The sequence below is a fragment of the Tursiops truncatus genome, chromosome 9 (assembly GCF_011762595.2).
Source record: "Tursiops truncatus isolate mTurTru1 chromosome 9, mTurTru1.mat.Y, whole genome shotgun sequence".
Taxonomy (NCBI): Eukaryota; Metazoa; Chordata; class Mammalia; order Artiodactyla; family Delphinidae; genus Tursiops; species Tursiops truncatus.
The window spans coordinates 37,517,094-37,540,201 of NC_047042.1; the positions used below are offsets into that span (position 1 = coordinate 37,517,094).

The 23,108-nt window shown below is 35.2% G+C and overlaps 1 protein-coding gene across 1 annotated transcript in view; it reads left to right on the forward strand.

Moving 5' to 3' along the window:
- The first annotated feature begins 217 nt into the window (after positions 1-217).
- MEOX2 (mesenchyme homeobox 2) overlaps positions 218-23,108 on the forward strand; it is a 65,002-nt gene continuing 42,111 nt past the window's right edge. Inside the window, exon 1 of the mRNA XM_004318876.4 lies at positions 218-1,008. Coding sequence (XP_004318924.1) covers positions 495-1,008 — 514 coding nt within the window. The 5' untranslated portion in view covers positions 218-494. The remainder of the gene's footprint in view (positions 1,009-23,108) is intronic.

Genomic DNA, 23,108 nt, shown 5'->3' on the forward strand with positions numbered 1-23,108 from the left:
GCGCGCCGCTTGCAGTCCCGGCTGCTGGCAGGGGCGGGCGGGCGTGGGCGCGCTGCGTGCGTCCAGCCGGCGATAGGAAGTGGAACTGCGAGCGCATGGCGCGGACTGAGCCGGAGTTTTGGAGGGAGTTCGCATGTGGTCAGCACTGGGCTCCTAAGCCAGCCCCCAGCTCACGTTACACTCTATTTATAACCTCTCAGAGCCGTTTCCCCTTGAAAGCAGTTCTCTGGGACCACCTTCTTTTGGCTTCAACCTCTCCTACTCTTAACATCTGAGTAGCTCGGAGGGAAGCTCCTCCAGGTCCGAGTGTTTATATGTAAAGGAGACTGGCCGCTAGGGCTCAGGACCGGGATTATCCGAGCTCTGCTGAAACGCGGGCGGCTATTGCTTTGGGAGGGGGAAAAGTCACACGGTTTCCAGGGAAAAGTAACAGAGGGTGGCGGCGTTTGGAACCGTCGTGAAGTCTTCTGTCTGGAACCCGAGACTTGCATGCTATGGAACACCCGCTCTTTGGCTGCCTGCGCAGCCCTCACGCCACCGCGCAAGGCTTGCACCCGTTCTCCCAGTCCTCTCTCGCCCTCCATGGAAGATCTGACCATATGTCCTATCCCGAGCTCTCCACTTCTTCCTCGTCTTGCATAATCGCGGGATACCCCAACGAGGAGGGCATGTTTGCCAGCCAGCATCACAGGGGGCACCACCACCACCACCACCATCACCACCACCACCACCAGCAGCAGCAGCACCAGGCTCTGCAAACCAACTGGCACCTCCCGCAGATGTCCTCCCCGCCAAGCGCGGCTCGGCACAGCCTCTGCCTCCAGCCGGACTCGGGAGGGCCCCCGGAGCTGGGAAGCAGCCCGCCGGTCCTGTGTTCCAACTCTTCCAGCTTGGGCTCCAGCACCCCGACCGGGGCCGCGTGCCCGCCAGGGGACTACGGCCGCCAGGCGCTGTCACCCGCGGAGGCGGAGAAGAGAAGTGGCGGCAAGAGGAAAAGCGATAGCTCAGGTAAGGGCGCGCCGGGCACCCTCGGCGAAAGGGGGCGGAGAGATGACTGGGAAGATTCTCGCCCTAGAGTGAGGCGGCGGGCGTTATGGTACAGGTCTTTCCTCCCTGGCTCCTCGCCGCCAAATTCGGCGAGGCTGCTTTGGTCCTTTTATTTTGGGGGCACGTGTTTCTCCGAGCGCAACACTCAGCCAACTGCGTTAAGCTCTCCAAGATTCAAACTAGTTTACCAGAGCGTTGAGAAAAAAGGACAAGTGACAAGTATGTGAAATCGATTGCGAAGCGTGACCTTCCATCTGAGCGATGGGGAGAGGATTGCACCCTGGGATGCAGCGTCCGCTGGCCGTGCGTGCGGGTGCCGTTCCTTGACTTTTCCATTGCAAGTTCCCGACTGAGTGGCTAGATTTTTCCCATCGTTAACTGGATTTCCAAATTATTGCACAATAGTTGGAACTTGCAATGGAACTTGGCAGAGCATATGAGAAAAAAGTTTTCGTTGTGTTTTTTTTTTTTTAAATTCTGATTTCAGAGTTCTTTAAATAGCACCCTATTCCAAATGGTAAAAATTTCCCTTTCTTGGGGAAGAAGACAGTCTAGGAATTCAGAGGATTTTAAGGAATGTAAGAGAATTTTAACTAAATACATGCTCAGACCCTTGAAGAAAGACGATTCTTAATAGTAGTTGTATTTATGTGATGCTAACAAAAAAGAAAATCTAAGTTTTTAAAGTGGAAAGTAAAATTCTCCTCCAGGTGAGTATTATCGGAAACAAGTACTGGGAAACAAACAGCAACCCGGGTAGCGCTGGTACTGGAGGGTGTGCGCAGGAGGCACAGACCTACGTGGGGATAACTTGAGCCGCCACGCAAAAAGGGGAACCTTACTGAATGCGGATGCCTGAAGGCAGAGGCTGCCAACTAAATTTTAGCAGTCCAGAGAAACTGAAGTTTTGCAGGCAACTCATCAAAGCCCTGACCTATCCGTATCCTTATGAAATTGTTAAAAGATGCTTTATAATTAAGGAGGTTGTGAGTTTTCTTCTGTAGCTATAGTGCAGCCTGCGTTCCGTCTTTTCGTAAGCTGTCGTTTGTTTAATATAATATTTACACATATTTTCTTTCTTTGCGGAATTGGTTTAACAGTCCTGGAAGATAATTCCAGATATTGGTTTGAAAGACTGAAAAATGTCTATCCTTTATAATGCTTTAGGTAAGATCCCACATGAATGACAATGAATGAGCCGCATATTTCATGTTCTTTTGCAGCAATGGTATCAGTTATTCTTAAGCGTTAGTATGGGATGGATTCTTCTATCACAGACTTAAAATCTGACTTTTACATTCCAAGGTCGGGTGAACTTCTAATGCCCCATCACAAATTAGTTAATATCCAAGAAAGTTGCCAGCAGTATCACTCATTTTAATGGTTTTTACTAACCATAAGTGAAACACCCTTCAGACAGAGAGTTAAAAGGTTAATCATAGCAAGGTTTCCATCTTCATTAGAAAAAAAAAAGTCAATTTTAGAATGAGATCATTTTATAGAGTGAGCATTTGATATCAATATAACTTTTCTGGGATAAGAGGATCCAAGGTCAGTTTGGTTAGCGGCACTTTAGCATTTACCAGAAGCTCTTACTGTTCATTTTACTTTCTGCAGTGAGAAACCTATGTGATGGATTGTTTCATATGCTGCCTCAACTGAACCAATGCACCTAAGTTTCATAGGGCAAATTGAATTTTCATATAGGCATATGTTATTTTGGTTGAGGAGAAAGAAGGAAAATGGGATCTAAGAACTGGTTCCCTTCAATTATTTTAATAACAACTTTCTTAAGAATATTGGTTATATTAACAGTGCTACCCTCCTTTGGTGGGAAATAACCATATAGCAAAATACGTTTATTTTTTCATGTTGAAGCTGGCAATTAAAGGCCTGGAAAGACAAACAAAAGTTTTCATCAGCTACATAAAGTATTAATAGATTACATCTTGAGCGGGAAATACAATTAGCCATCACCAAGGGTAGAATCACTGGGGAGTTAGAATGAACATTTTCTTTGATGGGATATTTTGAAAGAACTCTTGGCTATCTAAAAAGAAATATAACAATAGTTTCTGGTTAAATATCTGTATACTCTTTGAAAATAAAATTTAATTAGCCAAATTCAATATTTTAGTTAATTAATATTTGTTAGGTCTTTAGCTAGATTTAAATTCAAGGTAGCTTTTTCCTGGAATGATATTGTATTTGGTCTTCTATAATTTATGTTCACAGTTATTTCATTTCATATTATTATAAGGGCATCTTGAGCTAGCAGAAACTAAAGCAAAGTACAGAGTCAGTGTAATATTGGTATATTGTTAACACATATATCTCTCATTACTTATAGCATAGTTTAATGTTTTGGTATTTCCAAAAAACTATATTAAAGTAACTTCTGCACTCTTGAAATTTTAAAATTGTATTAGACAAAACTCACATCATGCATTATAGAGACCATTTATATTTTGTTAGGCAGTTTATAATTTCTGTGTATTTCTAGTTGAGAGTAAATGTAATACATAAACCCAGGGCAAAGTCGGAACCAAAATTCTGTATCCTTGCATCTCATACCCAGATTGTATGAATATGTGTATGTGTGTATGACTGTGTGAAATTCTAATGGAATTTTAAGCCCTGGAAAACAACCCCAATATTTATCCATGGTACTGATGCTAAAACCATAATATGTAACATTTTCCAGTGTGCATTTACATGTGTTCCCCTTCCCAAACACACATGGACACACGCATATACAAACTCAAGAAGCAAATATTTATGGACTTTAGGCTTCCACTATAGTTTACTGACAATTGAAAACAACGAAGTTTAATAGAAAATCACACTATTTTTTTATATGTGTTAAGCATATTTGCAACTTTGAACCTGCTGTGCTTTCCAGCACTATTAGCAAAACCAACATCTGCCATGCCTTCAAAGCAACTCTTAAAAATCAAAACTTTACAACTGTACTTAAAACAATCTATAGAAAGCAGGTGATTCTGAAAAAATGTCTATAAATAGTGTGAATTACTTAGCTTCAGTTACTTTTGATTGTTCACCAAGCAATGTAGTAATAAGTATAATACTGCCTACTTTCAGTTAATATCACCAAAATAGATTAATCAATCTAACTTTAGTTTTTATGCAGGTAATATACAGTATAAATATGTAAGTATTTTATATTCAAATTAATTAATTTTATAAAAAATCAAAATTATATCAAAAAGGAAGGGAGTGATTCGGGGGTAGTGATTTTACAAGGTTTTGAATCAGATTCTTGTAAAATTGTAAACATTTTATTATAGCTACAAGATCATAAAATACTTGTCAAATTATGTCTGTCTGTATGCCTGGCTCTGCAGAATGATACACAAGTATTATGTTAATATGCTAGAAATTAAAATACCGAGTAGTGTCGTACCTACCCTAACTCTAGAATTATATTACACTTTTTTCTTGATATTTCTATCGTCATGTTTTCTGAAAGAAAAAAAGTTACTTTATTATTCATCCCTGTGTTGCTGGATGATGACTTTCTATCATTTGCTTTAGAATTTAAAATACAGTCTTTTGGATATAGATGATTATAGGACAGTACTGAAGAAATTAAGGGCCTCGAATCTATGGAATTTAAAAAGTACCATTTTCAGTCTTTTTCTTGGAGTGGTACATTAATTTTAGGTGTGAACATTTTTAAACGATGACCTGAGATGAAAAAAACTGCTAAGTACCATTGACCTACATGAGTGTTCTCAAATGATTACGCTCAAAAGTCAAGAGCAGCAACTCGTTTAGAATCAAGGCGCTTTATTGTGGAAAGTCAGCAATGGATGGAAGGAAGAATGCAAATAAATACTGAAATAGTTTCCATTTCTCCGTAAATATCTTTATAGTTGATTTGAAAAGGAAAAGCATCAAATGTAATACATGACACTGCTAAAACATTCATTTGGGTTAAAAAGCCTTTACCAAGTATTTAAAATTTTAATCTTTTTTACAGTAATTATCAATGGAAACCATTATGTTGGCACACAGTAAGCTGATCGCCACTAATAAACTGAAAAACATATTTTAAACATTACTTTGTTTGTCTGTGTTTGAAAACATAGACCCTTCATCACAGCGTTGGAATTTATAATATAATTTTTATTATAAGACCTAAACAGTCTTAAGAAATTAATTTTAAACAAAATAAAATAACAGTAGGGACAACCCATCCCCTTAGAATCAGAGAAACTTGAGAGACTAATTCTATATTTAGTAGAAGAATTAACTTTTTTTTTTTAAGAAATAACCTATGTGTGAATTAATAGCTGATTTATGTTAAAAAAAAATCCCCACATATAAACCTATTACATGTATTTAGCCTAGTAATGGTGCCAGTTTTATTCATTTACTATATTAAAATATATATGTGCTGGGAAATTTCGTTATTTACTGTATTAAAAGTGGCAGCCAGAAACACACAAAAAATGTGATGTCTTTTAGATTTTCATTTCAAATGAAAATAAACAATATAATACAATAATATATTTTAGTTTTAGGCTGTGTTATAATATATTTTAGTTTTAGACTGTGTTCACTTCAGTAATTTATTTTTAAAATTTAAGAGTGAGATTTTTTCCCCAAGAATTGCTACAATTATTACAAACATTTACGAGTGATAAATGATAAGGGTGAAAAGATATTAGCAAATAAAATACACACAGGAATTCCTTAACTAGTATTTGTTGACTTAAGAGTTGTGGATGATTTATCTCTCATTTCTTTTGTATTTTTGCCATGTTGTTTTTTATAATAATAAAAAATTTTGTGAGGAAAATATATTAGCATGTGAAGTAAGACTATCAGGAGTAGAATTCTTTCCCACTTGATTGTAATCATAAAATAAGAAGGATTAATTATTGAGTGGCCAGGTAAATTACATTTCCTGGATTATTGTATTGGTGACTGATTTCAATGGTTTCATTAAAAAAAAAAGATAAAACACTCACAACTTATTTCTCTCATGTGTTTTAGTCATTAATATGGTTTAGTTATCAATAATAAGCTTTTTGTAAAGTTTATAAAGAAAATCAAACACTAACATTTTGCCTATTTTTGTTATGATACCTTTATGATTATTTATTGGAATAGCTGTATCAAACTGAAACCCCCAAGTCGAGATGGAGTAACACAATAAAGAAAAATGAGTTACAACACTCTCTCATTCTCCACACTACTTCTAAATCATAGTCATCAGTGAGGTTCAAAAATCAATTGGAGGAAACCTTGTAGAATATTTTATTACTCTCATGAAGTAAAACTTAAAATAGTAAAGGTCATTTTACATCCCAGGCTTCAATTTGCATTACCTATGTAGAGGCAGAAGTAACTTAACTTGGATCCCCTTTTCTCTAATGATTTTCTACTTACATTACAGAAACATAAGGAATTTATTTTCCCTTTAAGGAATTGTGTTAGATAGTATTTTATGATACAAAGTAATAAATAATATATCTATTAATCCATTTGTATAAATTTCAGATGTTTTTTCATACTTCAGAGTAATATTTCTTTTTAAAACCTTTTGAAATACTTCTTACTAAATTAACTGAGAATTACTTGGTAAAAATATACCTTCATTTGGAATTGATTGGGTCAATTATTAATATTCCTTTATATTTGGAATTTGAAATATACAATTAAAGTCCCCTTATCCATGAAACCTTTATTTATAATGTCACATTTTCCACAGCAATATAATATTTCTGAATTTAACGTGTTACTGCCTGCAGATTTGGTACTTTTTTGGTACCAAATTTGGTACTTTGTGTACTTTTTGGTACAAATTTGGAATATTGATTTTCATAGGGCTCTGAAATTATTTTATGATATGCTTTTTGATCACTTCCATGTGCATACGAATAAGAAAAATCAGGTGAAATCTGTATTAATAAGTACACATTTTTGGAAGGGGTTTGTATGGGGAAAACTCAAAAATAATTACTTTGCTCTCTATACTATATAGATTTAAATGTTAATAAATTTAATCTTCAGTTTATCTGATATTATACCTATGTTACTTTTCAAAATTATCATTTCCTTAAAAGTTTAATAGTTCTAAAATATTTGTGTATTTTGGTGACTTAATTCTTACATCCTTGGAGTTTTTAGTTTTATCGCAAATATAAGTTTAGTAGGTAATAACTCGTAGTAGCGAAAATGTTAGGGTTTTGTTTAAAGATTTAAATTCAGAAATCGTTGCTCTTCAAAATTTCATAGAATCAATTCGATTAGAATGTTTCAAATGTATTGGGCAGGCAAAAAGTTCGTTCGGGTTTTTCCGTAAGATGTTACAGAAAAACCCGAACGAATTTTTTGGCCAAGCCAACATTTAAATATCCTAGTGTTTGTTTTCATAAGCCTTCTTTCTAAGATGTTATAGGTATGTTTCTTGAAGCTAGATAGACTGTATTGGTTGAAATTGTGAACATAAGGTGTTTATTTTTTATAGTTTTTAGTCCCTACTGTATTTTAATAGAAAGGTTAATGGTATAAAAAAACAGTGAAGGTGCTGAATTAACTAGGACATGGCAGCTACACTTAAAGCACACTGTATACATATAGCTGATTCACTGTTATGCAGCAGAAACTAACACAACATCGTAAAGCAATTATACTACAATAAAGGTGTTAAAAAAATAAAATACAATAAACATTTAAAAATAATTATTTATATAAATGTATATATACACTAATAGAATTTCAAATTTAATTTCTTCGTAACAGATCATCTGAACTAAAGTATCCAATTAGAGACGATAATATGATGTTAAGTGTTCTAGTTACAAAATAAAATATTAAGTTTGAAGCATATACGGCTGTGTGGAGAGTCCAACAGGCTGAAGCTGATAATCAGTGCTAGTCGTAAAATCAAATCTGCCAACTCCCTGCAGTTTCTGTTTTCTTTTGTTTTTCTCTCCACACATTTCAAGAGATTTTATAATGCTGCAAGAAAAAAAAAAATCCCAGTTATCTTACATGACTGTGGGCAAGAAAATGATTAAGATGAAGTCATCTCTCTCTCAGGCTCTGTGGAAACCTAGAGGAGAGTCCAGCTTGGGTTGGTGGATGCCAGTAGAATTTTAAAGGCCTAGAGTTTTGCTCTTTGAAAATATAGCCTTAAAGCTTTGCCAGAAATAACACCCAAATAAAAACTTATTTTTGCAAATGATAGTTATTTGCAAGTGTAGTGGTGAAATATATTCGGTGTCTGTATAGGCAGCTTCTTACAGCTTTCTAGACTGCACAGGAAACTTCTGGATGAGTATTCTTAGCCTCCTGAAAAACTAGCAAAGTAAACTGAGGTGTATTCTTATTAGTTTAAAAAAATGTATAAAATGGCCAATGACTCTTATCAAATAAGCAATGAATACCAAGTACATTTCACAAAAGATTGATTTTATTTTGTTAGTTAAAATACACAGCTCAGGAAAATAGAATTGTGCCGTCAAAAACTTACTGGGAACTAAATTGATAAATAGTAGCTTTGATTTTGTAGGATGCCAGTAATTTAGCAAATGGCTTTCACATTTTAAGAACCATCCAAAGAGAGCTTTACTCCCAACTGGATACATTGACTTTTAAGTGATATCTCTCTTATTTAATATTTTCAAAAGTAAAATGAGTTTTCAGTATTTTTAATGTCTTTAACAATGAAAATCTCCCCAACTACCGGCTACATTTACTTTGGGTTTTTTTTCCTTATTTGTAGTGTAAATGGGTCTGGATGCATTAAACTAGAGAATATCTACACGTAAACTACTAAGAAAGACTGAATTGACAGGAAAACCAGAGGTTAGGCACCCAAATTTAGGGGCCTGCTGCCACACACATTTCCAGGATTACTATCTTTTGAACATTTACCTTCAAAATTCAGGGACTTGTGGAGGCCTTTTCTTCCAGAACTATTCTTTGTTCCTAGAAGTAGAGCACCCCATTTTTTCTTGGATACCCAGATGTTTGGGAAAATAAGAAGAAACAGCAATGCTATTTTTTAATTTTTTTGCATTTTTAGTCAATAGTTCATAGATCACAAAGGATTTATCTTATTTCTTTGTTATCCTATTAGGCAAGAAAATAGGTGGCACACCCATAGCAATAACTGAAGAGAGGTTGATGGTGACTATTTAATGGTGGGCAGTGTGTCGGGAAGCAACAGGATGGGGCATCACTCAGGGCCTGCCCACAATTGGAAAACATTAGCGCCTGTAAACCTGACAAAATAGAGGGAGCTTTTACACGAATCTGGAATCCAGTAAGAGCAGCAGGACAGAAGCCTTCCAGCAAAGTTGGGACTTCAGATGGAAGATTGCAGCTAATCTCAAATATCACACAGTAGCCTCTCTTCATGCCTTCCCATCTCCTTCTGTTGCCTCCCACTGGCCAGATATAATCAGAATATAGAGAAGCAGATCGCAGAGGTCTCGGTAGATAAAATCCATAGAAGTCAACCTAAAGGAATGCAGGCCATAGAAGAGAAATGTCAAGAGTTGATCTGGGAGAACACAACAGATCCTTCTGTCTCTTCTAACTATAAGTTAACTTCTCTGTAGTGTAGTTTCCTAAAAATTAAAGTGAGTCAGTAAACATAAAGTACTTAGAACAATGTCTGGCTCAGTAAGTGTTGTTATTTTTATCTTCTATCAATGTAGGTGCAATTATGTTGTGGGTATACACCATCTGGAAACAATCTCTGTTTTATGTTGCCTGTTTATTTGTATTTTAGTGCTAACATTACTGTAGGAAATGTTGCTTGCCTGAGATTGCTATTTAAAATAATATGCAACTGTCCCTAGAATTATGTCTCATGCCATTTTCCTGAAATGTAGGATGAGTTTTAGACCAAGCTGTGTAAGAGACTCAAGTTTCCTTCACTTAAGATTCCCATTCTTTACCCTTTTTGTTTGGACATCTCCTAACCTTTCTCAAATGTCTCCTACCACTTCTCCATCAAACACCTGTTTTCAAGAGGAATGTACAAAGGGGTATTTAGTCAAGAGGGAACAGAACTTAAAGCAAAGGGTTTTAAATATGAAAATAAAATATCAGGTCTCTCTTGCCATTGCTAACTAGGAAGTTGGACTTGACATTGTTCTGCTCTGTTATAAAGTTCATTGCTGAGAGAATTTACATATTATAGCCCTTTGTTATTTTTGATGGTTCCATTTGGACACCCTCATGAATGGTAAATATGCAAATGCTACAAAAAACTAAAACTGTATTATATCTCACATAAAATGCATAAAGACATTTTTATAATGGTGATAAGTTATTTTTTCAAAGGAAATGATTATTTATTTGTTTGTGTATTTATTTATATTTAATAAATTCCTGAGAATTACTGCTTAGGTTGAGGCAATAGAGAACAAAACCCGCCCAAGTTGTAAGTCCTGAGTGATTAGCTAGTTTCATTCTATTCAGCTTACTCACCTCTCCTATGCTCACAGTTTAATGTGGCAAATTCAGAAATGTATTTCAGAGAAATTTTGTATTATTATATGTGATGGTCTGTGGCAGTTGTTTTTGAATAAATAGTAGAATCAAATACTATATTAAAATTCTAAATGTCAAGAGCTAACTCTTTCAAAGCTCTTAGATTGACAGCAATTTAATCCCTAAAATGAGAGAGTTTTAAAGGACTATTGATTACTTCTCTGCTAGATATTGGGAGGGCTGAGAGGTGGTAGGGACAGGGGTACAAGAAGAAAACAAAACATTGCATGTTCAGTAATACACAGAAGCGGCAAGGAAGAGGCAACTTCATCAACTATTTCGTTCCTCTTGGGTTTCAAGGGTAGGCTTGATTTGTCAGTTTTCTAAATGATTTATAATTGATAATGTTTCAACAGATGATTAGAATCAGAATTATCAAGACACTAGAAGAGACCCAAGGCATGACACAGATCGATTAATGTATTTTCTAGATGAGAGACTGCACCCAGAGAAGTTGAGTAATGTCTGTGCACTCAGCCAGGTAGTACCAACTGAACTTCCATATCTTAACTTCAGCCTAGTGCCCTTAAAAGGAAAATCTCGTATCATATTTTGAAACTTTAAGTATTTAGTTTTCCCAATGAAAGTAAATTTCAGCTCATTTAAAATGTTGGCTACTGCTTTTGAGTGAATAAAAATTTGGCAAAATGCTTTACCTGGGTGTAAACTACCTCTCTCTGAATCTGAATTTATGATGACCTCGGTCATTTTTCATTCTTGTTTTATAAATATGAACACTGTTATTCTTTCTTAGCTTCAGTTTTCTGATGATGTAGTTCTTGCTATGGGTTACCATTGTGCCTGCATATTTTTGACACCTTGTACAATAAACCATAGCATTTTAAAGTTTAATATATGGTAATGTGCAGATGGACTTTGCTATATGATATCTATAAGTAACAGGTATTTATATAAAGGGAATCATATTTTGGGTAGCCATTTGTGAACTGAAGAATCTGTCTCCTGTTTTAAAATGTTCAATGCAATACTAGTAGATTTTATTTAATTGGGCTTTACCTATAACATATTTGCATTTTGTGTGCAATGTAATAAATAGCTACAAGTAGACACCAAGCAACTTTCCCTTGTCTCAAGTCTTAACTTTAACTCCATTTTAAAATAATTATTGATCTTATTTTTTAATTGAATACAATCTTTTTTTTGCCCAGAAGATACTAAAAAATGTTAATGATTGACCATTTTTTGCCTTTGCTGACCAGATGTGCCTTCCATGTTTCTCTTCCTGTTCTGCTGACACCCGTCTTCGCCATCATCTGTAAACACCAGACCCATGTGCTTCTCCCCAATACATAACCTCTGGAATACTCTAACACCGACCTCTCATGGAAATTCCAGATCCTTAGTTTTTACTAGACCCTCGAAAACAAAATTAAACATAAAATATACAGTTGGTTCTTCCAAGAATTTTTTTCCTCTTTTGTCTAAACACAACTCTATTTCCAAGGTGATAAAAAATAATTCCTCTTCTACCTAGTTCATTTTAATTTACAGCCAAAATCCCTTCATGTTAATGGTCTCAATTGATGATTTTCCACTCCTTTTCCACTAGACTTAAATTCAAAGTCAGTCATGCCGCCTTTTCCTACACAGCTCAGGCCAAATCCATTCTATTGCATATCATTCTATATTATTTTTCGTATTCCTACTTTGATGTTTCTTTCACTTAATTTTGTTCTCTCTACAGGATTTCTGATGTAGCTCTCTCTTCCAGATATCTTTACTTCTGCTCATTCTTCCCTAATTAAATTCTACATTCAACATATAGTAATACTTCGACTTTGTCATTCCTCTTCTTGGAATTCTGCATTAAACTGAAAGTATTCTACACTGACAATATGAATGTTTAATTATAGGCTTTGATGCATATGCATGGAGTGGCTAATGGTCGTCAATGATATACCACTAGGTTTTACTTGTACTGCTTCTTGTGTGCAATTACTTTTTGTTTAATATCATTTATATCAATTATATGTTATATATTACATATAATTAAATATATAATATAATCTCATACATATTCCATATATAATCTGATAGATATATTTAGAGCAGTTTTTTTCTGGCAAAGTCATCTTTCATTTAGTCTTTGGAGTACAATGTGAAATGTTACTTTAAAACTGTGTTCTGATAATTCCTAATGTGGGTACCTAAATATTTATAGTCGTAATTGCATTGAAGAATTTTTCACACAAGATTCCTGCATCTTCTATTTGACAAGACATGCTACACATTACTTACTATCCAATTTCTTTTGCTAAAAATTTTGGGATATATATTAATGGGATTCCATCTACAATATCCCAACTCAGTCATTAAAGGCTTTGTTGACCAGCTGGGCCAGTTTTGTTGTTATTGATTTTGCTTTTTTTTTAAACCAATATTTCCTCAATAAACTTGATTGTGTCTACCCCTTTTTAAAAAGTTTATTATTTTGAGAAAATTGTATAATCACATATAGTTGTAAGAAATAATACAGAGGGATCTCGATACCCTTTACTTAGTTTTCCCCAGTGTTAATATTGTAATACAGGAACTGACATTGATAAAGTCCACTAATCTTATTCAGATTTCACTAGCTCTATTGCACTCTTGTGTGTATGTGTGTGTGTATTTAGCTCTATGCTGCCTGCCAGATTTATTTTGTATTTTGATTCTGAAGCCTGTAATATCTTTTTCCAATATGTATTTATTATTTTCATTAATATACAGCTTGTGACACCTTCTCAGGTCAATACCACCCTAAGTTAATGACTGCATTTCTCTTACCACATTAATGTCTGTATTCTGCATAACAACACAGTTAAATTTGCTGTTTTATTTCATATGTCTCTAGTCTTTGATTTGAATTACATGTATTCCCAAAGAAAAAGTCTATCTTCTTTTTCTTTTAATGTGGTATCCAGCATTAGGATAGGTGCACAGAAGTGCTTGGTAAATCCCATTTGTGGCATAGAAAATGCTTCACTAATGTTGAATGAATTGTTTGTATCGGGGGTTTTCTGAGACTCTTGGTTCCAGGATTCTAGTAGTTGGGCAAATTCAGAAGATTGTTGGTCAATCCATAAGGGAGTTTAATGAATATTGACTTTAAGTAATTATCTGTATTTGTTTCTGAATGATTTTTATGGATGCTTTCTAAAGTGAAATACCTTTGATTACATGGCATATATTTACCATTTGTGAATTAATCGAGACAAAAATAAATACTCATTTATTAGAAACTTTATTATAAATCAGCAAAAATCACCTACATTTTAAAAAGTAAGGTGCATATACTTTCAACAATTTAGTGATTGTTAAGCCCAGTTTCCCATTAACTAATGTATAGAAATGTCTCATTCCATTATTTTGGGGTGAGGCGAGATTCTATGAAAATTCTGTGCAGTTATGCTGTGAATTGTTGAGCTTTTGCACATTACATACAACCAAGTAATCATAGTACTTAAAATCTCTGTCTAACAAAGCCAAAAAATTAAATTAAACTTGAAATTATCAGGCATTTGGGGAAAATATGGAGTATTGATCAATCAGTATTGTAGTGTTGGATAGTGGCACAAATGGTGATTTGAAAAAGAAGATAGATAATTTTCAAAATTTTCAAGTATGCTGAATTTTAAAAAAGAAATGAAAAATCCCTTTTCTGAGTGCCTTGATACAGTGATGCTGATTCAATCCATGATGCCTCAGCCTGTATCATTCTGCTTTAAGTATGACTGGTTAACCAGATTCAAACAATGGTATGTGATTAGAGAATGTGGATCCAAGACACTGACAAGTGACCACACATGAGGTGGTCTGGCTAGTAAGGAAAGAGCAATGACACTGAGAAGTGGGCAGGCTAAAAAAAATCATCTCACTTGTGGCTTTGAGCTTAGTCACACATCACACAAACTGTCTCATGAAAAGAAAGTTTGCAGTAAGTCTACTTATGCAAGTAAGTTAGCATTTATTTTTGTAAAAGAGGTAAAATTAATCCATATTGCAAAACATTTTGACAATTTTTTAAAAACTCTGTTATCCATGACTCTGATACTGATTCTATTTTAACAATTCCTTCAGCTCATAAAGAAAAATAACTTTCAGATTTTCCATGCTTCTGGACCTTTTCATTAACATGGTATCATGAGATTACTTTATTCAGACCAGTAACTCTCAACACTGATGTTACATTGGAATGATCTGGGCACTCTTAAAAAATTCTCATGCCTCATAGAGTATGATTAAGTTAATCTAGAGCAGAGCTGGAATTTTTTAAATTTTATAATGGAAAATTATGTCATTAAAAGAATAGAGATAATAGTATAATGAACCCTCAGGTGCCCATCATGTTCAATATAGATCAACACGTGGCAAATCTTAACTCATTTATCATTCCATTCCTCCCTTACCTTGTCCCAATTACTTTGAAACAAATCTCAGATTTCTTGTTATTTCATCTGAACACTGATACTTTTAAAAAGCTCTCAAGTGATTCTAATGTATAGCCAAGACAGAGAACTACTCTTGTTTCTAGGTTAAAAAGCTATGAGGGGCAGGGATGCTGTATTCTAAATCTTACCCTTTTCTGCCCATGGAGAGCAATGTTAGACACGGTCGCTCAATAAAACATTACACATTTCCTAGAAATGGCCATTTGTATATCTCTGTTTATCACCAATAATCATAATACTCTCCTATGCTGTGTAGTATGGTAGCCGCTAGCCATATATGACTATTTAAATTTTAATTAATTAAAGTTAATTAAATTAAAAAACCAGTTCCTTTGTATCAGTAAACACATTCCAAATACTCACTAGCCACGTGTGGCTAATTGGCTAACGTATTGAACAGTGCAGATATAGAACATTTCAATCAGTTAGAAAGTCCACTTGAACAGTGCTTCTAGACAAAAAGACAAACTTTCTGACTCTTCGGCTATTGAAAGAGTCATCAAGGATGGGAACCTTCTCAAGTAGAGAAAGAGATAATGAGAATTCAAATACCACACAAAGCCAAATTCAGTTAAAAGTATAGCTGTAAAAGTTGAAAAATATCTGAAATTAAAATGTAAGGAGCATTACCTTGCTAAAAGGTTTCTTGGATAAATGCTTGCTTTACTCAACCACATGTTTACTAAAATAAAATACATTCATGGTTTTGAAAAGGCCAAAGTGTACCTTAAAATAATGGTTAATTAAACATAATGTGTAATGTGGGATTTGGGCACTTACCAAAATAAAAGCAAAATGAAAGATGTTAAATTGTTGAATTATAAATGCAGAATTAAAACGAAGTAAATCACAACATAATGATGAGTGTGAATGTAAAAAATTATAGAATTTTGGAAGTGGGAAGGCAAACAATGAAAGCATATTCAAAAATGTAAGGTCAACTAGGGAGATTCTTCCAGGCCTCTTGAGGAATAGGGAGGAGAACATTTTTCTGGGAACGGGTGGGGAACATGCCAGGAATTAGGCTAGATTTTCCAGGGGGAAAGTATGAAAACTTAATAGAATCAGACAGTGGCAATTAATGACAAAGAATTATTAACTTTTAAAGCCTCTCAAAAGATTTGGTCTTTTATAGTCCCTGGTATGAATTCCAGAATTGCAAGTCAGGTAGCTGACAAACAGAAGAGTGTATTAGAGAAGATTTTTAACTTTGGGGGAAGAAAATGAGGATAAAATATTCATCTTGGCATGAGCAAGGAGCAAATGCAAGGAAAAGTGAAGTATAGGGAGTCTCACATCTGTCCTGTGAACCATCTGGGCCTGTTTGGCTGCAGCCATACATTACACAATTAAGCTGCCAACCGCAGAGTTTTGAATATGTGGGAAGCAGGACTATTCATCAGTGGATTCATCTTTAATAGAGATTAATTGGTAACTAATTGATGATTGAACTGCTGGCGATTTATGGGAGAAAAGGCAATATTAATACTACATATTAAGCAACAATCTCACTGGATACTTTCATGTTAGAATTTATGAGTTGAGAGTGTATATTCATGTAGGAAAATGTAGGAAGAATGTTAATGATTGTGTTCAGACTATCTTAGGAACACACAAAAAACAAATATATATATTATAGCACTGGGCCAAGCATACGTAAGTGTCCAGGCAACTCTCACTGTTTTTTGAGAGGTTTTGGAATAGAATCAGGCCAGACCAAATGTAATTTGTAATAAAGTGTTATTGGCAGTGTAGAAGAAGAGTAAAGAAAACATTTTAGTAGTTTTCAGTGAGAGAAATTTTGTATTGAAAATTTGCTCATAAGATGTTGGTGGCCATTGGTGTGTAAATGTATGGATGTGGTCATCTCTGTTACTAATGGCAATTGGATTTTTACTTTAGATGAATAAATCTTAGTTTTTCCCAGTTAAAAAAAAATATGTTTTTTCCATGGACCCAGTAATAGAGATAAGGGGTTATATTTTTATGAAAACCAGATAGAAGAAAGAGTCTGCATTGGCAAAGCATCTCTATTTAAAAAAGGGCATCGCTAATTAAAGAATGTTAGCTAAATGCAATAGAGTTGAATGGATGTTAGTACACAGTAGAAATAGGTGACTTCCAGATTGAATGGTTTTACCTTGACAACTCAGGTTGTCAAAAAGCCAAACTAAACCAATAGGAAATTTAAATATGTTATTCAAAGTGGGTGGAATAAAGAGGTTCCACAATTTAACTGTGTCCTGAAGAGGTGCTGAATGAGCGAGGGGCTGCTTCACACAAGAGTCACAAGCAGAACTATTATTAAGGGATGTTCTTCATGAGGTAGTTGTGCTATTCTCAGTTCAGCTATAAATACCCTCACATTTTCTCTACCCTTTTCCTAATATTAGAAACAAAAACTGAAACACAGAAAGTTCTCATTTTACATTTTCTGATAGAATTATACTTCTTTTTGAACCACCTATTAACCTTAGGCAGCAGCATTAGTATTTTAGATAAAGCTGAAATCTTACAAACAAGTAACTCAGAGAAAGACTATCTAGATAATTGGTAATTAGTATCAAATTGTAGCCTATCCTCCCCCTGCCCCCAGAAACACACAGGACACACACACCAATGCCATAGGTATTTCAGTAGCCTCATAATTCACAAACTCAGACATAACTCATTAAATGAGTACTCTGTGCGAGGGACTTGGTTCCGTGATGTGGGTACACTGATACGAATAGAACACCTTGAGGTTTCTGGAGGGGTCCATAGCATAGTAGGGAAGGCAAAGATGGAAACAACTAAATGCAGCAATATAATAGAAGAAATAATAATGTAGCAAAGGTGATGAAAACATCCTGAGAAATCCAGGAAGGTTTCAGAAAGTGCATGACACCTCCCTCAATTCCTCTCATTTCTTACTTCTCCCTTCTGAAGGCATGAGTACCTAAAAATCTGTTAAACTGTGGCCTGGATCAGATCACCCTTGGAGAAAAATATGAGTATCCTAGTTGAATATTGTAGATATGAAATGCAGAGTAGGTTTTGGGCTCCTGGGATCCTGCACAAAATCATGCACAAGAGTCCCTAGGACACTCACATCCATACCTTTAATCATATGATTTAAGCATTCATTTGTCTTATGCACCAAGGTTTGTGGGGCAGTAATTGATTGTACATAGCTAAACTTTGTAATTCAAAAATTTTATCCCCAGGTTATTATTTGCTAAAATCACAGTGAAAGGTAAAAGATGCTAGCTGGTTAAATATATATGCTGTATTATACTTGGCATGATATCGATGTTATCTTGATAAGGCAGGGAAGGATTAGGCCCATGGAGGACGTTGAGGAGTACATTTATAGGCATGACTGTGGTGTTACTAGCTCTCCCATATTTCAAGGGCTGACTTTACTAGAATATTGTGAAACAAGTGAAATGACTTTTAGTCCTTCCTAGGTTTCCCTTCTTTAGTCTTCTTGGCATTTCTCTCCATCTTTATCTTGAGAGCTGTTAAGACTTTCCTGCAGACTATATTTAAGCACCTTCACAGAATGTTAGAACTGGAAGGGATTCTAGAATTTATCAAAACCACCCTGTCAATCTTAAAGATGAGAAAATTGAGGCTCAGAGAGTGGCATCCCTAAAATAATGTATGCAGAGATGGGGCTAAGAACTTCCAATTCAGTAACTTTCTCTTATTTCTATAATCTGCTGTTTGAAAATTTCACCCCATTTATTTAATATTAAGATGTCAAATAGCTACACTCTTTCTTGCTCAACTGTTCACTTTCTACAGTAAGGGTATTGAAAGCATATAAATCTACTTTCCTAGACTAGCAATATTATCATTTCATTACCACTGTCCACTTGGTTTGAATGAATACTGAGTGTTAGTTGGCTGATTTCTTTTACTTGAATCTGGAAGGGATAGAATTTCCTTTGATGGGATCTCAGTGTCTGCCTTGCTTAACATTTACTTCCTGGTAAAACTGGTCATTCGTTGAGGAGGAATAATTTGGGCCATTCTGGAGTTGATGTCTATTCTTCATATTTACTCTGAAAATTTAAACATTAACATATATTTTATCAGTGATTAATATAAAAATTAAATCTATAGTGTTGTTATACTTGAAATTACTTCATGATCTGGTATTTGAGGGTTCCCCAGTATTGCAAGTGCTTTTTCTCAATTCCAGACATCTTAGTTGAATTTTTTTGTTTCATCACTTTTTGCTTTTAATATTCCTTCGGTTATCTTCCAAAACATATTCAGTGTTACCAGTTCATCAGGGTGCTTTTTTTTTTCTCTTAGTTTAGGGTAATAGTAGCTTTCTTTGTTCATTTTCTTTTCTTTAAGTTATTCTGGAAATGTATGTGGAAGAAGTTGTATCAGTTCACACATTTGACTATATTGAATCACATGGGTTTGATTTGCCAAAATGTATAACATCGTCTTGAACATTTAGAGTGTGCTTAGAAGAAAGCCTGAACTGTAAGGAAAGGTTTTTTTGCGGGTGATGTCCACTTAACTAATAAATCTGTCATCACTGACTGGTCTCCATTTCCTCAGAAATAAACAAATCACTATTAAGTTCTTTGAAGCAGGAGACTGCCAGGAAACACGAAAGTCACTTTTGCTTCATCCTCCAAGATAAAGTATTTAATAAGTGGAAATGAGATGCAACAGAAGGAGCCATGGGGTCTTCACACCTGCTAGAAAGTCCAGCAGATCTCCACAGAGCAGGAATTCAAACAAACCTCAGACCTTGACGTTCAGCGAAAGTGCAGAGACGAAGCCAAGAAAAAACTTTGGAAGGCCCTTGGAAACTTCTTAAGTTGAAAGCCTGAATTATGGAAACCTAGGAAATTTGAAGAGGAAAGGCCAGGAATCTGGAGGCCTGTGGCCCCCAGCTGAATTAGGCACAGAGTTGTTTTATCTTTAGGGTATTTCATTTTCTACTTTAAATCAAATGGCAGTTGATCCTGACATAAGAACATGTATTAGAAAGGCAGGGTCTTGGTTAAGGAGTAAACGTCAAGCATCCATCACTGAGGGCTTTTTGTTTGCTTGTTTGCTTGCTTATTTAATTTCAGAGAACTCCAGACATATGTTTTATTTTTGTTTATCTCAGTCAAAATAAATGGGTTTCTTTAAAGTAAATGCACATGTATTCTAGCCAGGAATTCACTAGGGAAATACAAAGTCAAGTAAGAGGCAGAACAACAACAGAAGCCAAATGTTAAAGCTCCTAGAAAGACCAAAAATCAAATAAGATACAAAGGAAATAAAAAAAGAAAACTCAAGTATATCTCCAAATTAAATTTAAAAGGGTGATACATTGCTATTTTCTTTAAATTTTGTGTTCATCCTTTATTTTTTTTATTTTTTATTTTTGCGGTATGCGGGCCTCTCACTGTCGTGGCCTCTCCCGTTGCGGAGCACAGGCTCCGGACGCGCAGGCTCAGCGGCCATGGCTCACGGGCCCAGACACTCCGCGGCATGTGGGATCCTCCCGGACCGGGGCACGAACCCGTGTCCCCGCATCGGCAGGCGGAGTCTCAACCACTGCGCCACCAGGGAAGCCCCATTCTTTATTTTTAATTAAGTAATTTATTTGTTTCAGTAACAGAGCAAATTTCTCTTAACCCATTTCCTTTACATGTAGTTCTTAGGTCTGTGAGCACAAGTTACTGTGATGGATATTTGTTTTAACATCATAACACTAAAAAAAAAAAAAAAAAAAAGCAAAACACACGATCCAAATTACAATTTTTGTTTGAACTAAAAACTTTTTTCATCTCAAGGTTGATAAACCCCTTAACTCAGGTGATAGACCAATACGTACATACATACATACATAGATTTCAAATAGATGATGTAGAAAGGACCAAGAGCGTAACTGGGGAGATCAAGACAGTAAGTTGTTTTGTGTCTGCCAATAGCCCAGTGACTGGAATAATGCCATTACTATACTCAGGCCTCTCACTGCCTGCTTTATACTAATCTGTCACTACTTTAAGGATGCCTGCACTGTGCAATTATTTATAATGGTTCTGCCTTCAAGAAACTTGCACATTTACTTTTTCTTTTAAAAATAAATTTTTAAAATAAATCTGATGCTATGCCATCAGATATTTTAAAAATTATCATAGAAATTTCTCTTGCTTGACGTGAACAGATTTGGTGCCGAGATGAGAGTTCTTATTTCATTCCATCGTTTTAAAATGGAATCTATTTATCACCTTATCATCAATAAATTTATAATTATATTGGTTTTCAGAGATTCCTGGTACTTTTAAACAAAATACAGTTTGTAGCTATGAAAGAGTGTCATACCAGTATGCTCTGTGCAGCCTCAGTCATTGGGAACTGCAATAGGAAAGTTGATTTTCTATCCACAGGTTTGGCTTTGGTTATTTACAGATGTGGAAATGGCCACTGTGTTAGTATATTTGAGTCTTGAGTAATTTACATCTTTCAATTATTTGATAAAAAGGTATAGAGGCCTTTTAATTCTAGGGCAGTGTTGATAATACCTTAGACTTTGACCTCCAGAACATGAAGAATTTATTGTCTGTTAGGCTATTACTTTCTAATTATGGGAAAGATTGATTGGTTTAATGGAACTGTGTTTTTACATTTTCATATGTAGGACATTAAATCATAAATCTCTTAGAATAGTTTCATTCTTTATAAATCTCAGGATGAAATACAAATAAATTACCAAAAATACTCAGTCACTGCACTGTGTGGATATTAAAGAGGATGTGGAAAAATGTTGAAGGAATGGGGGCCTGCTCCATTGTTCTAAGCCAAAAATATCAAAATTTGGCTTATAAGACTGTGGAAACTAAAAGTCTGCTTATTCCTATAGGGGATTAATGCATTACTCAACCTTGAAAATTTATATTGCCTGGCAACTACAAAATATGTTTAATTTCCAATCCTATCTTTATTCCTTTATTTTGAATGCAGTATCATTCTCAAGTTCGATCTGCTGACAGTTAAAATCTCTTCGGAATATTGTACAGCTGATATTCTCCTCACGCTACAGGAGCCATTTGATATATCCACTTTATTGATTATAGAGTTGATTCAAGATTTCTTTCTCTATCTGCTTAATTGCTTTCAGTTTAAGACAATGGAGAACTGAAAAACACTAAAAGTCAAACCTTTCCCTAAAGAACAAGTATTATGTATTTCATTAACATGGCACCGTTCCTTGAAGACCTCAAAGTTGATAAATATAGAATTCTCTAAATAATAATCTTTGGTTGATCTTATTTTTCATTTTCAAAGATAATCCAGAAAGCAAATAGCAGTAGTGGTGTTGATTTTCCACTCCAGATTTCCTTAGTCAACACCAGGAAAGAGAATAAAGTTTAGTCGGGGCGGAGCAGAGAGTGCTCTTGTCCTTTTTAATTCCAGGGTGTAAGGATGGTCTTGCCTAAAATAAATATGAAATGGTTAACTGTGCAAAGTTCTAACTACAAAATTATGTTCTTTTATCCTATTGAACTTGACTCTTCCCACTGCGTAATGCTATCTCGTATTATGTGATTAAATATAATTATGGTGGTAGTAGCACCTATATCTGCTACCCCAGCCAGTCATTATCTGTTACTGGAAAATTTGTCAATTAGCTCAAGTGGATAGAGTGCTAATAATGCCAAAACCACAAGCTCAGGTTTTGGGACATTAGCTTCCTTTAGAGAATGACTTTCTTTCGTGGCTATAGAGCACTGCCCTAATCATCACCAGTCATATAATAAATGCATTCTCTGTTACACAGAGAACTGTGTGTGTTTGCTCAGCCATAAATGGAAAACCCATTCAAGAAGGACACTTTGAAAAGGTTGATCGTATTTTTAGGATGATTGATTTATCACCCCAACTTGTTCAGTCATTCAGTCATTTATAATGTGCATATTGAGTGCCTCCTATTGGCAAAGTGCTGTACTTCTAAAAAAAAAATGTGTGGTTGATTTAAAAAGCAAAAAGTGTCTAAAATTCAGGCCCCATATATTATGTAGGTGCCTATTTGACCAAGTCAATTTAATGAACGTGTTAATGTAG